Genomic DNA, 16,364 nt, shown 5'->3' with positions numbered 1-16,364 from the left:
CCTGTGTGTGTAGTTTCTTCCTCTGAACAGGTATTCCTCCACCTCCAAATCTCATCCAATGGTCGTTAAGTATGTCTGTGATAAGTCAATTACCAAACGAGTGACTATTTTGTATTGTAAAACTATAAAATGAGGCTTTTTAGGGTTAGAAAACGTTCATTATGGAAAACTAAGATATCGGGGAAACTAAATGGGTCTTTTGAGTTGAAAAACATTTTTCATATTTTCTACAAATCCATCGGTCGAACTAGAAATCAGGAGACTCTGAATCCCTAAATGCTCCAGGTAAGAAATCATAATTTATACAAACTATAATGTTAATATGAGTTTCTTAACAACGCCACTGTGTTAAACAGCTAAAGGTGATAACTGTGTTTCTGCCTACTGCTTTAGGGTTTTGTTCTGGTGACCTCCTTCAAACCACTTCAATCATTGATCAAAGGAAATCATTTAATACCTATAAAGTAGAGGTGGGAGAAGTACTCAGATCGTGTACTTGAGTGAAAGTAGAAGTACTCGGATCGTGTACTTGAGTGAAAGTAGAAGTACTCGGATCGTGTACTTGAGGGAAAGTAGAAGTACTCAGATCGTGTACTTGAGTGAAAGTAGAAGTACTCGGATCGTGTACTTGAGGGAAAGTAGAAGTACTCAGATCGTGTACTTGAGTGAAAGTAGAAGTACTCGGATCGTGTACTTGAGGGAAAGTAGAAGTACTTGAGTAAAAATAGAAGTACTCGGATTGTGTACTTGAGTAAAAGTAGAAGTACTCAGATCTTGAGTAAAAGTAGAAGTATTCAGATCTTGTACTTGAGTAAAAGTAGAAGTACTCAGATTTTGTACTTGAGTAAAAGCAGAAGTACTCAGATCTTGTACTTGAGTAAAAGTAGAAGTACTCAGATCTTGTATTTGAGTAAAAGTAGAAGTACTCAGATCTTGTACTTGAGTAAAAGTAGAAGTACTCAGATCTTGTACTTGAGTAAAAGTAGAAGTACTCAGATCTTGTACTTGAGTAAAAGTAGAAGTACTCAGATATTGTACTTGAGTAAAAGTAGAAGTATTCAGATCTTGTACTTGAGTAAAAGTAGAAGTACTCGGATCGTGTACTTGAGTAAAAGTAGAAGTATTCAGATCTTGTACTTGAGTAAAAGTAGAAGTACTCAGATATTGTACTTGAGTAAAAGTAGAAGTATTCAGATCTTGTACTTGAGTAAAAGTAGAAGTACTCAGATCTTGTACTTGAGTAAAAGTAGAAGTACTCAGATCTTGTACTTGAGTAAAAGTAGAAGTACTCAGATCTTGTACTTGAGTAAAAGTAGAAGTACTCAGATCTTGTACTTGAGTAAAAGTAGAAGTATTCAGATCTTGTACTTGAGTGAAAGTAGAAGTACTCAGATCTTGTACTTGAGTGAAAGTAGAAGTACTCAGATCTTGTACTTGAGTGAAAGTAGAAGTACTCAGATCTGTGTACTTTAGTAAAAGTAGAAGTACTCAGATCTTGTACTTGAGTAAAAGTAGAAGTACCAGAGTGTAGGAATACTCTGTTAAAGTAAAAGTCCTGCATTCAAAATGTTCCTCAAGTGAAAGTAGAAAAGTATTCTCATCAAAATATAGTTAAAGTAGCGACAGTAAAAGTAGTCATTGTGCAGATTGGTCCATTTCAGAATAATATATATGATATGTTTTATAATGATTGATCATGAAAGTGTTCTCAAAGCTGGTAAAGGTGCAGCTAGTTTGAATGACTTTGTATACTGCAGGGTAGCTTGTGGATTTACTCCAGGTGGAACTAAAGTCTGATTTAACACTTGATTATATTTCACATCATTCATCCACATCTGTGAAGTAACTAAAGGGATTAAATACATGCAGTGGAGGAAAAGTACAACGTAAAATGGAAATACTCAAGTAAAGTACAAGTACCTCAAAATTGTACTTGAGTAAATGTACTCAGTTACTTCCCACCTCTGATATAAAGTGATGTCCTCTCTTCTCCGTTTGACCAGCAGGTGTCACCACTTCCCTCTCTCTCTCTCTCTCTCTCTCTCTCTCTCTCTCTCTCTCTCTCTCTCTCTCTCTCTCTCTCTCTCTCTCTCTCTCTCTCTCTCTCTCTCTCTCTCTTTCCTCTGCTCCATGTGATCACGTGAGTTTAACCTACTTCAATTAATCTACTGAAGGAAATGGAGTCAGACCAAATACTTAAAGGACACAATGTAAAGAAAGATATGTATTATCAATCCAACAAACAAAGGGAGATACCAAACATGAGGTGTGTTAGTAATATCAGTAGTGTAGGTGTGGATGTGTGAGCATGGTGCCCTAAATCAATGCTAAGACAACAAAGGAGAAACATTAAACAAACAAACACACACACACACAGACACACACACACACACACACACACACACACACACACACACACACACACACACACACACACACACACACACAGTACAACAGTTCAGTCTGGTCTAAAACCTAAAGTCATTCTTTGTGATGAAACTACTTGAGTTCAAATGTAAGGGTACTTGTACTTCACCTCAGTATTTCCTTTCTGTGCCATGTCTACTTTCACTTCCCCACATTTCAAAGGGAGACATGTTCCTGCACTACATCAATTACATACATAAGTACTTTATTTCCCTTTTGAAAAACTAATTGGGAAAGTTGTTCCCCTTTTTAGTCAGATATTTAGTGCTCAAAATGTTTCCCCCACATTTAGAGAACAAACACAAGAGAGTATGATATTTAACAGATGTCTGTGTTTCTTTAACATTTGTATTTATTATTCTTTTCATATTTTCTATTTATTTATTAGATTTTTTGTATTTTCCCCAAAACATGACATTTGACACCTGTTCAAAAAGACAGAATTTGTGGATTAAAAACCTATAATGTGCCTTTTTCTTCTGTTAAAATGTAGAAAATGTAATGTGCATTACGGCAAATACACTACCCTCATTTCATTTAGCATTACCTCATTCTTCCCTGACGCTGAAACACACGTCTACGTTTTAACTTGATTACCAAACGGACGATAAAACCTCCTGCAACAAGATTTATGAAACACTAAAGCTCTTTAACTCAAATGCAGAAAGCACAAATATACGCACGGTGATTTATTGCTGCAATACTAATCTGCACTATACTGTACTGCTGCATACTTCTAATATCCCTGAGCCTCATCACCACCCTGAGCATCAAAGCAAGGACACAGGAAGTACGAAGTAGTCCCTCTGGCTGCCACACTTGCAGTCTTATTATAGAAGACCTTTATCACCGTGTTACTGTGTCCTCTGACGATTGTTCCACACACACACACACACACACACACACACACACACACACACACACACACACACACACACACACACACACACACACACACCCACACCAGTCACCTCGTAATAATACGTCTGTGATATATTGTTACTCAGGGGAGGAGATGGCGGGTTGGGGGGTGGGGGGGGGTTGGACATCTGTCACTGCATGCCTCTCGGCCTCCATGTTGAATTATCAAACAGAAGGCGGATATTTTTGTGTCGTCACGAGTTGAAGCAGATTAAGCCGTGTGCAGCAGCAGAGAGAGAAGGCTTTAATACTGCATGATATCCATGACCTGATATATATGTACACAGACAGTTATGCATGTGTTTGAATTAATTACATATTTATGTTTAATGATGCCAGAGGTGAACACACACACACACACACACACACACACACACACACACACACACACACACACACACACACACACACTTTTTTAAGGTGGCCAATACCTTTTTTCTTCATTTTCATTGCGTATTATTATTTATTTTTACATTTTCTTTTAGTATATTATTATCTCTCGAGCGGAGCTTCAGGAGCCGTTACCCAGAGTGACATCCATCAGGGAGATAACCCCCGATCCTCTTGCAGAAAATAATCCCGTTAATCCCTCTGTGTTGTCTTTCCCTAAATACCACCAGAGATATGAAGCGTCTTCGTCCCCTGATGATCAAATACCTGAACGTCCTGAATATAAATCCAACACATCCAGTTGTTGCTGCTTTACAGTGAGTTTATGTTGTGTTAAAATGCTTTATGTGGGCGTTTCAAGTGCACGACAACACACTGAATTATATGTATACTATGTCCGGACAGTAAAACAATAATACACATGTGTAAAAGAAAGTAAAGGGCATGAGAAGTACGTCTTATTTTGAATGGACTGATTAGAAACGTCAGGCTCCTGTAATCTGCTCCGTGCTGAGTTCACCATCATTTCATCTGTTGGCCTCGTTGGGGTTTATTTATTTAATTTATTTAAGCAGCCTTTTAATTACTGCGTATCAGTTCGGCAGAATTAACCTCTCACTGCTCATGGCTTGGTTTAACGACACTGAGTTTGAAATGCTGGTATATTGCACGCACACCTTCACTCAATCCTGAGGGTCTCCTCCGCTCAGAGCCTGACCCCAAACATTGATGACCTTGCACCCAAGATGAGATGCCAAGTATCTGAACTAGCATCACAGAGCAGCACACTGAGTTTACATGTTTCCTTCTGCACTTTGTCTCTTGAGACAACAGGGCATGTTTGGTTTTTCTTTGAGGGAAATAGTTTTTTTGAAGCTGTTGTTGGCCTGTGGGAAAATGTAATCATAAGAAATGACTCTGGAAAAGCTGCAGATAGAGCCATAAGAAATGAATGCAACTGATTATTTAATGTTTAATGTTGTTTTTATAGGCAATCATTTAAGCTTTGTTAGTTCCAGGTTTAATACAGGGAGGCTGTGGCTCAGTGGGTAGTGTGCTGGACTTCGAATCAGGGGATAGCAAGTTTGAGTCCCACTGCAGTCAGCATGTCGTTGTGTCCCTGAGACACTTCACCCCAACTTGCTCCTGTGGGGATTGTCCTCAGGACTGAATGTATGTAAGTCGCTTTGGATAAAAGCGTCTAACAAATGACATGTCATGTAATATGTGCAATAAGTTCTGCAATAAACATTGAACCTCGACTAGTACCGATTTTTTAATTTTGGCCCTCTGTGTATTTGAGTTTGACCCCCCTGCTGTAAATAAAGTGGAACGGTGTGCAAATCGAATAGAAAACACACCTTTTTTTTGTATAAAGCATAAAGGAATGATCTCATAAACCCCGCAGGCAGCTTCCAGGGGCCCGAAAAGGTCAGCGAGCCTCGTATTGAGTCTCTTTATTAATATTTGTCTTTGGTAATTCAAAGAGCTCCGTGCAGTGAAGCAGTGTCTTGTTAATGTTTGTCTTTTAATATTAAGTTCCAAGTCCTATCTGATGTTTTCTTGTTTTTTTTTAGGTCGTTTTCTCCAAGCTAACATTCAGGACAGTGATCCCAAATCCAGGTTTGTTGTTTGTGAGAACGCTTAAAGATTTTACGTTAACCACAGGTCCTTAAAAGGTTTCCTACGAAGCCCCGAGACTCCTAAGATAACGACTCACAGGAAATGAAAGGCTCCAAACAAACAAATAACTGCTCCCATTGGATGGTTAGTTTGTGAACACAAGTTTATCAACCCTCCGCCTCCTTCACATGTGTGTACATCTGACAAAAAAAGGAGTAACTACAGTACAATCATCAGCAGCACTTTGGAGTTATGGTTCAGACGTAAAATGTTGCTCAAAAACACGTGAAACAATCGTGAGTATTGCATTCCTGGTCATGGTGGAGGGGGGGGGGGGGGACAGGTGCTAACGAGCTACAATGACACAAAATAAATTAGGAGAAACAACGCTGCAGCTTCAGAAGGGATGCAGATATAAAAACCCAAATGTTCCTCATGAAGAAACATCTTCAGCAACTTGACAACACAAGCAGCACTTAGAGAACATTCAGCAACTTGAGGAGACATGAGCAGCGTTTACTAACGGCCCGTCCACACGGCGGCGTGCGTTGAAGCTTCTGCCCATTCACTTTGAATGGGGTGACGTCACACTTTGCCGAACTGAATTGTGGGAGCGTCGCTTCGCTTTGCTCGCGTTGCTCGCTTTGCTCGCGTTGCTCGCTTCAAAAGCTTGTGTGTCCGGGGCGGGAGATTCATGTGATTGGTTGTTGGTCGAGCTTCAGACACGCCCGACGGCAAGCTTCAACGCACGCCGCCGTGTGGACGCTGCGTAAAAGCTGGGAGACCAGGGGACACTAAAGAGTGACGCACACAGCTGGAGACCAGGGGACACTAAAGAGTGACGCACACAGCTGGGAGACCAGGGGACACTAAAGAGTGACGCACACAGCTGGGAGAACAGGGGACACTAAAGAGTGACGCACACAGCTGGGATAACAGGGGACACTAAAGAGTGACGCACACAGCTGGGAGAACAGGGGACACTAAAGAGTGACGCACACAGCTGAGAGACCAGGGGACACTAAAGAGTGACGCACACAGCTGGGAGACCAGGGGACACTAAAGAGTGACGCACACAGCTGGGAGAACAGGGGACACTAAAGAGTGACGCACACAGCTGGGAGAACAGGGGACACTAAAGAGTGACGCACACAGCTGGGAGAACAGGGGACACTAAAGAGTGACGCACACAGCTGGGATAACAGGGGACACTAAAGAGTGACGCACACAGCTGGGAGAACAGGGGACACTAAAGAGTGACGCACACAGCTGGGATAACAGGGGACACTAAAGAGTGACGCACACAGCTGGTAGAACAGGGGACACTAAAGAGTGACGCACACAGCTGGGATAACAGGGGACACTAAAGAGTGACGCACACAGCTGGTAGACCAGGGGACACTAAAGAGTGACGCACACAGCTGGGAGACCAGGGGACACTAAAGAGTGACGCACACAGCTGGGAGAACAGGGGACACTAAAGAGTGACGCACACAGCTGGGAGAACAGGGGACACTAAAGAGTGACGCACACAGCTGGGAGACCAGGGGACACTAAAATTATATTTTTAAGACATTTTTAAAGTTTAACTTCTTCATATTTGTCTAACATGATAGCTTACTTTTCATTCAGGAAGTATGACGCTGCGCTGTCAGTACGCTTCTACCTGTTTGTGATTGGTCCAATGTTGCTAACCCCGCCCCTTTCATGTGAACGCGCACTCAGCCGGACAGAGGAACCCTGGGTTGAGTTACCGAGTTGATAACCAGCGTCGTAGGAGCGCTTAGCGAGATCTCGTTTGTTAGGGTTAGTTAAGATAACTCAAACATATCCAGGGTCTGTTGGACTGGCTTCGTAGTGCAGGACACAGGGGACACTAACAAGTTGGGAGTCTCCGTTGTGTTTTGAGCTTCTTCAGCGTATTCGCAGCGTTTGGTTTCTGCAGCTTTTAGTAAACGCTACGCACGTCTCCTCAAGTTGCTGAATGTTCTCTAAATGCTGCATGTGTTGTCAAGTTGCTGAAGATGTTTCTTCATGTGGAACATTTGGGTTTTTATATTTGATAGCTTCTGCTCCTAATGTAAGTGTTGTGTACTGTTGTAGTTTGCTTGTCACCTGTGGGCCTCCTCGAGGAGGTGGTGTCTTTACATGTCAGTGCCCGGGTCTTAATTGTCATACAATCAATGAAATAAAAAGGCAAAGAAAATGCAAAGCTCTCAATATAACATAAAAGAACATTGGTGCGTGTTTTCTCCCACTTGTACTGTATATAAAAGTATACAAAAAATTCAAAATATACTGTACTTTTAAAATAATGTAGTTTCACATTTAATAATTGTTCTTAAACCAGTCCTTAAAATGGTATAAAATATGTTTTTTAAATGAACATTCCTACTTTAACATGCCGACTCTAACATAGGTTCACACGCCTCATTGTTCTCATTCTGTTCCTTCAGGGTCTCGTCCTTAATGTCGTCCTTAATGTCCTCCTTAATGTCGGACTTCACCTCTTCTTGTGTTTGTATCGAGTACTGCGCCTTCACGTTAAACACGTCCCAACGCTCCGGGACCCAATCCTTGTTGAAGAGCACGGAGAACAGGTATGAAAACAGCAAAATGGACGCCACGGCGGACAGCATGCAGATGGTTCTCACCGGAGCTCCTTGGATAAAAACACCGTCCACCTCCATGCCTCCTGGGAACTTGATAAAAGCGGGGATTCTAAGCAGGGGTTCGCCACTCAACACCCGCAGCAACATGCCGATAAAACAGCCCAAAACGGCGCCGTAACCGTTGGAGATGTTGAAGAAAAGCACGCAGACGAGTTGAGGCAGCATCAGAGTGTACGTGAGGTCTGAGCGCAGCAGCCAGATCATCAGAACGCTGTTATCCAGGAAGGTGAGGGAGGTCCCGGCCAAACCCACCACCACCACCGAGAGCCGGATCACCCACTGGATCTCCCCCTCTGACGCCTGGGGAGAGACGAGGGAGAGGGTTATTTATGGGGTTTAACATCAGGAAATACACGTTAGTCTCAGGGGGGTTCATATTTGTGAAAGCACAGATTATCAATCCTAAAGTATATTCCCTTGTCTCTTGGATCCGATTAGTTTACGATAATTTACCCCAAAATACAGCCATTTTAATATAGTTTAACATTTGAATATGAGTCTTCCTCCTCCTCCTCCTCTTCCTCACCTGTGGTCGGATGATGTTCCTGTAGATGTTGGCAGTAAAGATGGAGGCAGCAGAAAGGAGGGCGGAGTCAGTCGATGACATCACGGCGGCGGCCACAGCTCCGATGCCCACGATGGAGATGTATGTGGGGGTGAGGTGCTGCAGTACGATGGGGAGAACCAGACCTGCCTCCCCCCGGAGAGCTGGAGAGGGGGAGCCGTAGGACGTCATGTTCCAGTCTGAGGACACACACACACACACACACACACACACACACACACACACACACACACACACACACACGGTAAAACACACGGTAAAACACACGGTAAAAACTCAGTTAAATTATTTTAATATTAACTTCACACCTTATACAGGAAAACATTCACACACACACACAGACAGACAGACAGACAGACAGACAGACAGACAGACAGACAGGCAGACAGACACACAGACAGACAGACAGACAGACAGACACAGACAGACAGACAGACAGACAGACAGACAGACAGACAGGCAGACAGACACACAGACAGACAGACAGACAGACACAGACACACAGGCAGACAGACACACAGACAGACAGACACACAGACAGACAGACAGACACACACTGACACAACCTCAAACCACAAACTAAAACAGAATAAGTCTTAGATTAAAAATGTTGTTCTCTCTTCTCAATCAAAGTAGTATAAGACTATCATTAAAACGTGTTGTTTTCTGTAACTGAAACGCACAGACGTAGAGCGCTTTTATGGTTCTCAAAAACACTTGAGTACACAATGTACAATTCATAAAAACATAATTAAAACAATACACTTAAAATATAATATAAATATAATTGTGCAGAGCTGTCTTGACCTACAAATAAAGCTGGAATCAAGACATTTTATAAGCCAATGTGATTTCAAAAAAACTAAAATAGAATAAGATTACGTTTAAAAGTGATATAAGACTTTAAAATAGCATAGGACTAAGATTGCACGAATACACATTTCTCAAAGATATTGAAGTGACTGTTATTTTGTATATATTGATGTGCTTTTATTTAGGTCTTAATGTGTGCATATGTACAAATGTGTCTGTTGATTGTGTATATATAGGATATACATATTTGTATTTTTGTATTCGGGATTGTGTGAAATGGCATTTTGATCTCTCTGTCTGTACACACAAACTGAACGATTGACAATAAAGTAGACTTTGAGATCAAGAGGTGTTGTTCTCTGTAGCTGGTTCTTACTGGTGGATGCAGCAGCAGCTCCTAACAGGATGGGGGGGATTCCCAGCGTGGGGACGATGAAGGCGGCGGCGAAGCACATGATCTTAGCCGTCGACGAGGAGGCGGCTGAGAGCGTCCGCTGGTGGAAGTTCTGGAGACCCAAGTTCCCCAAACCCTGGGAGAGAAGAAGAAGATGTACTTTATTAAAAAACCAGACGGAGGACAAACAATAGAGAGGAAAGGAAACAAAACGAGAGGTGAGTGTGACGAGTCCCAGGCACTTTATGTCATTTAAGATTGATGGGGATGGATTTTGTCAGCCAACACACACACACACACACACACACACACACACACACACACACACACACACACACACACACACACACACACACACACACACACACACACACACACACAAAATATTATTTATGTGATTTTGATGAAGCGCAAATCATCGTCGTTATCACATGCCCTTAATAACATCATGTTGTTTTATTATAAGGCTTGGGTGAATACTCAATTCTGATTGGTCAATTTGGACATTCTGGAGGTTGTTACTTTTTGCTAACAGACTGTTGCTAAGGAGAACAGACCGTTACTAAGGAGGATTAAGGGACTATGTGCCGTCCTATCAATACACAGAAAGAAGTCCGGTCGATTTAACGTCAGCTGTGAACGTCTAGCATTACTGTGCGTTGGTGTTGGGATCAGGGGGGCACAGGTTCAAACCCCACTGCAGTCAGCATGTCGTTGTGTCCCTGAGACACTTCACCCCAAATTGCTCCTGTGGGGATTGCCCACAGTATTGAGTATGTAAGTCGCTTTTTGGATAAAAGCGACTTACAAGAAACATGTAATGTAATGTAAACACTAAAGGGAACAGCAGAAGAAGAAGTAAACAGGAAGTTGTCTTATATCATACAAATCAAGAGATAGATAAGTCCATTTTGGTCTCCATCTTTATTTGAATTTAAAAACTAAGTAACTGGAAACATCATTGTAAAATGGGCTGTGAGGTGCTTTAGGTTTTTGGAAATCCTTTGGGATTTATGAAGGTTCAAATTAATCTTATCTTAAATAATGATGAAACGGGGGCTTCTTCTTCTTCTTCTGTTCCCAGGACTGCTGGGAGCTTATTAACAGATTTAGCTAAACCTCTTTACAGAGTCATGATTACCGTCTGAGCTCAGTTAGTTTAGTCCTAGAGAATTTAAGCCATCTTTAAAAACATCTTCCGACTACTTTAAGTGGAGGAATTCACATTTCTGCAGGTTCTGAGCAAACATGACCCCAATGACGATGTTTGAGTTACACCTGCAGTGCGGTCAGCCTCGTTGCACAAGAGCGATCACAGGCTATCGAATAAAGGAAGATATAATCTGTGAAAAAGCTAAATTGGATCCGGTCCAGGTCGATCTGAAACTTGATGTGCTGCCCATGATGTGATAAAGCAGCGGGGCAGAGGACATCCTTGAACAAACTTAAAATGTCACCTTTAACACACAATGGAACAAAACCATTTAAAGCGCGCTACATAGTGAATTTCGGTGCATGGCCGATATGTATTATTAGTTCATGTAACCTTCCTAAACTTTATATAAGGGCATGCATGATGGACCACTTGCAAATACCCTGGCACTCGCCCAAGATTTGTGGAGAAGCTACTAACAAAGATTGTAAGAAGAGGAACTGCAGGGGGTTTCTCTTTCCTGTAGTGTGTTCTATAGGTTTTAGTGCATGTAAATGGTATGCAAAGGCTAAAACTCCCAATGTTCCAGAACACAGTGACATCACTATGGAACACTTATACACACCTGAAAATCAGCAGGAGAGGACTCTTTAAAGTAGAGACGCTACATACTGATATATACCTGAACATCAGCAGGAGAGGACTCTTTAAAGTAGAGACACTAAATACTGATATACACCTGAACATCAGCAGGAGAGGACTCTTTAAAGTAGAGACGCTACATACTGATATACACCTGAACATCAGCAGGAGAGGACTCTTTAAAGTAGAGACACTACATACTGATATACACCTGAACATCAGCAGGAGAGGACTCTTTAAAGTAGAGACACTACATACTGATATACACCTGAACATCAGCAGGAGAGGACTCTTTAAAGTAGAGACACTACATACTGATATACACCTGAACATCAGCAGGAGAGGACTCTTTAAAGTAGAGACACTAAATACTGATATACACCTGAACATCAGCAGGAGAGGACTCTTTAAAGTAGAGACACTACATACTGATATACACCTGAACATCAGCAGGAGAGGACTCTTTAAAGTAGAGACACTAAATTACTACTTTTAGTAGCATCTCAAGGGTCCAAGCTAACTCAGCCATGGATGCTGATCCGATACTAGGAAGTGAAATTCAATCACAGCAAACCACTGATTGGTCGGAGAGTGATTAGTCACCTGTCCGTCAAATGATATTCAGCACAAACCATATGTCTTTATTAGATGACAGTCGTCGAAACTGTGCTTTTCAGACAAAAACGTCCCCTGGATACCTCGCAGAAACCCTGCGTTTGTTATCACAAATCAATCATCCATTGCGACTGCATTTTTCAAATTCACTCGACCAAGTGAAAGTTAAAAGGCCGGGGGTAGAGCCGCAATGTACACCACACCTTACAATTGACGAGGGGAAGACAAGAGTTCCTTTTACACAGTAATTTCAAGGGCCGGTGCTTCGAGGGAACAGCTGATTACCCCACCTACACTGAGGGTGTTCTGTCCTCAGTGTAGATCAAAATAGAGAAAAGTACAGGGTACAGAAAATGTTGTCGAGCAGAGCTGTAAACATGCAGTCAAAACACGACTTAAGAACAGTATGCAAGTCCTTAAGAAGCAATATAATACAAAAATAAGAGGACATTTGTTCCTACATCGCGTTTTGCATAAGCCCATAGAGTGGTGCAGGAATGAGTCCTAAAACCTGGGAATGACTCAGCATTTTACCACTCAGTATTTGGCCGTTAGCCTGACATAAGGTCTGTGGTTAACACAAGCTGAAGATATTTGAACCTTTTGTTCTACGACGTAAATACCCCACTGGTGGATAAAAAAACAGAGGTTGCTAACAAGTGTCTAAATGAGACGATTAAACGTCATCACGCCCAACATTAGCCTCCTTTAGCTTAGCGGTGGTGACGTGAAGTCATGTGACCGTGCTGTAGTTCCTTTATAGCCCAACATTAGCCTCCTTTAGCTTAGCGGTGGTGACGTGAAGTCATGTGACCGTGCTGTAGTTCCTTTATAGCCCAACATTAGCCGCCTTTAGCTTAGCGGTGGTGACGTGAAGTCATGTGACCGTGCTGTAGTTCCTTTATAGCCCAACATTAGCCGCCTTTAGCTTAGCGTTGGTGATATGAAGTCATGTGACCGTGCTGTAGTTCCTTTATAGCCTAACGTTAGCTGCCTTTAGCTTAGCGGTGTTGACGTGAAGTCAAGGGCAGGGAGGCTGTGGCGCAGTGCACTAGTGCGTTGGTGTTGGGATCAGGGGAGCACAGGTTCAAACCCCACTGCAGTCAGCCAACCCAGTCTCATGGCATTTTGTGTTATTAGTCACGAAATTAATTTAATCTATTGATTCGTGTTCACCAACACGATTTTCACATTTTTTTCGTGTCACACAGAACGATTTTAAATGCAATGTATTTCTATTGGTAGTGTGTTTCGTGCCTGCAACACGTCTTTTTGTCCGGTCGGGTCTTGGAAGACCAGAAGCTGTGTGGTTCATAAAAACATGTTCTTACTCAATATCTTACCCTAAGCCTAACCCTATCTCTTTTATTTTAAATTGTATAATGTCTGAGTTTTTTTGCCGTCAATGAGGAAAAGAAATGGCTCAGAGCCTCAGAATACTGACATCTGTATTCTATGTCATCTTTTTTTCCTTCTAATGTGTTATTATTTGGTGCAGGCACGAAACATACTACCAATATAAATACATTGCTTCTAAAATCGTTCTGTGTCAGAATACTTAAATCTGTATTTTTTTAAATGTCTTTTTCCTTCTAATTTGTTATTATTTACATTGCTTTTAAAATCGTTCTGTGTGACACGAAAAAAATGGCGAAATCGTGTTGGTGAACACGAATCAATAGATTAATTTCGTGACTATAACACGAAATGCCGTGAGACTGTGTTGAGTTAGCATGTCGTTGTGTCCCTGAGACACTTCACCCCAAATTGCTCCTGTGGGGATTTCCCACAGTATTGAGTATGTAAGTCGCTTTGGATAAAAGCGTCTAACATGTAATGTGATGTAGTTACTTTATAGCGATATTATATACCTTTTATGTGGATATTATCCAGCTGAATAAAACATGTAGGTATCATAAACGTTTGTTTGCCATAGAGATTATTTTCTGCAATACACTGATATCTAACAGAAAAATCCCATAGCTCTCTTCAAGGTAGCCCTTTTGTTACTAAATTCCGGTTTGGCCTACCTAAAATACATCCTCCCCACACCCCTCTGATGACTCTCCCATGAAAAGCCTTATCTTACCAGAAGTAGAAAGTTATCGATCCACATCCAGGCTCTGTCGGCCTCCAGAGTTCCTACCCACGGGTTCTGGAAGGTGTAGTTGTAGGCGGTCTTTGTGATATCTGTGACTGCCGGTCCCGTCAGAGCGAAGGGGACGCACAGCCACTGAGGAGACAGAAATAATCACATCATCAAGTCAAATCAAACTTTATTTGTATAGCCCAATATCACAAAACGTTTGTGATATTGGGCTTTACAGATTAAGGCAAGGCAAGGCAAGTGTATTTATACAGCACCTTTCAACACAAGGCAATTCAAAGTGCTTTACAAAAATGAAAGACATTAAGAGCATTAAGCAACTTATATATATCAATATTCCAATTATTTGTATATAGACTATTCTGCACTATTTATATTATATATTATATTTTATCCGTTGTATTGTGTTGCACTGTGGGAGGAGCCTGTGACCTAAGATTTGAATTGACATATCTACACTGTAGCTATGGACAAATGACAATAAAAGCCCTGAATCTTGAATCTATAAAATGGCATTAAAAAGCAAAGATAATAAAACATGAATAACACAGGTACATGAATAAAAGTTACAGTGCAGTGTGAGATGTGAATAGTTCAATTAAAAGCAGCGGCAAAAAGAAAAGAGGACCTGAGAGATCTGGATGGTTCATCATTTAGCAGGAGGTCAGAAATGTATTTTGGGCCTAAACCTTTCAATGCTTTAGAAACCAGCAGCAGTATTTAGAAATCAATTCTTTGACACACAGGAAGCCAATGAACTCCCCTGTTTTTGATTTCGCTTCTTTCTCGGTCTCTGAAGTCTTACACGATTTGCACTCAATTGATCCTAAAAAGTCTGCCGGGCCAGACGGCCTCGATCCTTTCTTTTTAAAAATTGCAGCTCAGATTATAGCTCAACCAGTTACTGACATTTATAATCTCTCCCTGTCCACTCACACACTGCCAGCTGTGTGGAAGCAAGCTCTTGTATCGCCCCTCTTGAAAGCTGGTGATCCAGACATTAACCAGTTCAAGAGGAAATACAGAGAAATTATTTTCTCGAGGTACAGGGATGGGGAAGGTGTTTGACTATGTGTATGTGTATATGTGTATATGTGTGAGTATGTAGGTGTGTATATGTATATGTGCATATATGTATATATGTGTATGTGTGTGTGTGTGTGTGTGTGTGTGTGTGTGTGTGTGTGTGTGTGTGTGTGTGTGTGTGTGTGTGTATGTATGTGTGTATGTACATATGTGTATATGTATATATGTCAATCAACAGGTAAAGCAGATTAATAATAATAATAATAACAATAATAATTAATAATAATGATAATTATTGCAGATTATAAATAAATCCTTTAGGGACAAGGGGGTGAGATTAAATAAATTATACTTCTTTTCACTCCATTTCGAACACTAGATGTGGGACTGTTTATGTTGCTAATGCTGTTGTTGTAAATGTCATTTTTTTCTTTTTTTGATTTCTCTTACATGACTATGCACTGCAACATTTGTTTTGTTTTGTAATTATTTATTTTACTTGTTCGAAATAAAATGTATCAATCCCACGGAGTTGAATAACTATCGTCCTATCTTAAATCTTTCTGTGTTATCAAAGATTCTTGAGTCCCTTGTTTCTACTCAGCTAAAGCTCTTTTTAAATTCACACAACATCCTTAACCGTATGCAATCTGGATTCAGATCAAAGCACAGTACTGTGACTGCCAGTCTGAAAGTCTTAGACGATATTAAGGCTGCTTTGGATAAGAAATCAGTTTGTGTCGCATTGTTTATTGACCTAGCCAAAGCATTTGACACTGTAGATCACCACATTATGTCTAATGTTATGTTGGTGTCTCGTTTAGGTCATAACGCCATTTGCTGGTTTCAGAGTTATCTAACCGACCGCACTCAATGCGTCAGGTTGGGTAGTACCGTCTCTGAGCCTGTCCCCTTGGAGAAGGGAGTTCCACAGGGCTCTATTTTGGGGCCCTTGCTCTTTTTATTATATGTAAACAATATTTGTAATCAGATGCAATTTTCTACCTATCATATGT

The 16,364-nt window shown here is 41.2% G+C and overlaps 1 protein-coding gene across 1 annotated transcript in view; it reads right to left on the bottom strand.

Moving 5' to 3' along the window:
• Window positions 1-7,031: 7,031 nt before the first annotated feature.
• LOC117475769 (high-affinity choline transporter 1-like) overlaps window positions 7,032-16,364 on the bottom strand; it is a 29,985-nt gene continuing 20,652 nt past the window's right edge. The window contains exons 5-8 of the mRNA XM_034122115.1: window positions 14,305-14,448; window positions 9,788-9,941; window positions 8,560-8,777; window positions 7,032-8,333 (exon numbers count right to left, since the gene is read on the bottom strand). Coding sequence (XP_033978006.1) covers window positions 7,758-8,333; window positions 8,560-8,777; window positions 9,788-9,941; window positions 14,305-14,448 — 1,092 coding nt within the window. The 3' untranslated portion in view covers window positions 7,032-7,757. The remainder of the gene's footprint in view (window positions 8,334-8,559; window positions 8,778-9,787; window positions 9,942-14,304; window positions 14,449-16,364) is intronic.

Source organism: Trematomus bernacchii, unplaced genomic scaffold (assembly GCF_902827165.1).
Source record: "Trematomus bernacchii unplaced genomic scaffold, fTreBer1.1, whole genome shotgun sequence".
NCBI classification, from domain to species: domain Eukaryota; kingdom Metazoa; phylum Chordata; class Actinopteri; order Perciformes; family Nototheniidae; genus Trematomus; species Trematomus bernacchii.
The sequence above is the reverse complement of the archived record's forward strand: the minus strand, read 5'-3'. Positions and strand labels throughout refer to the sequence as shown.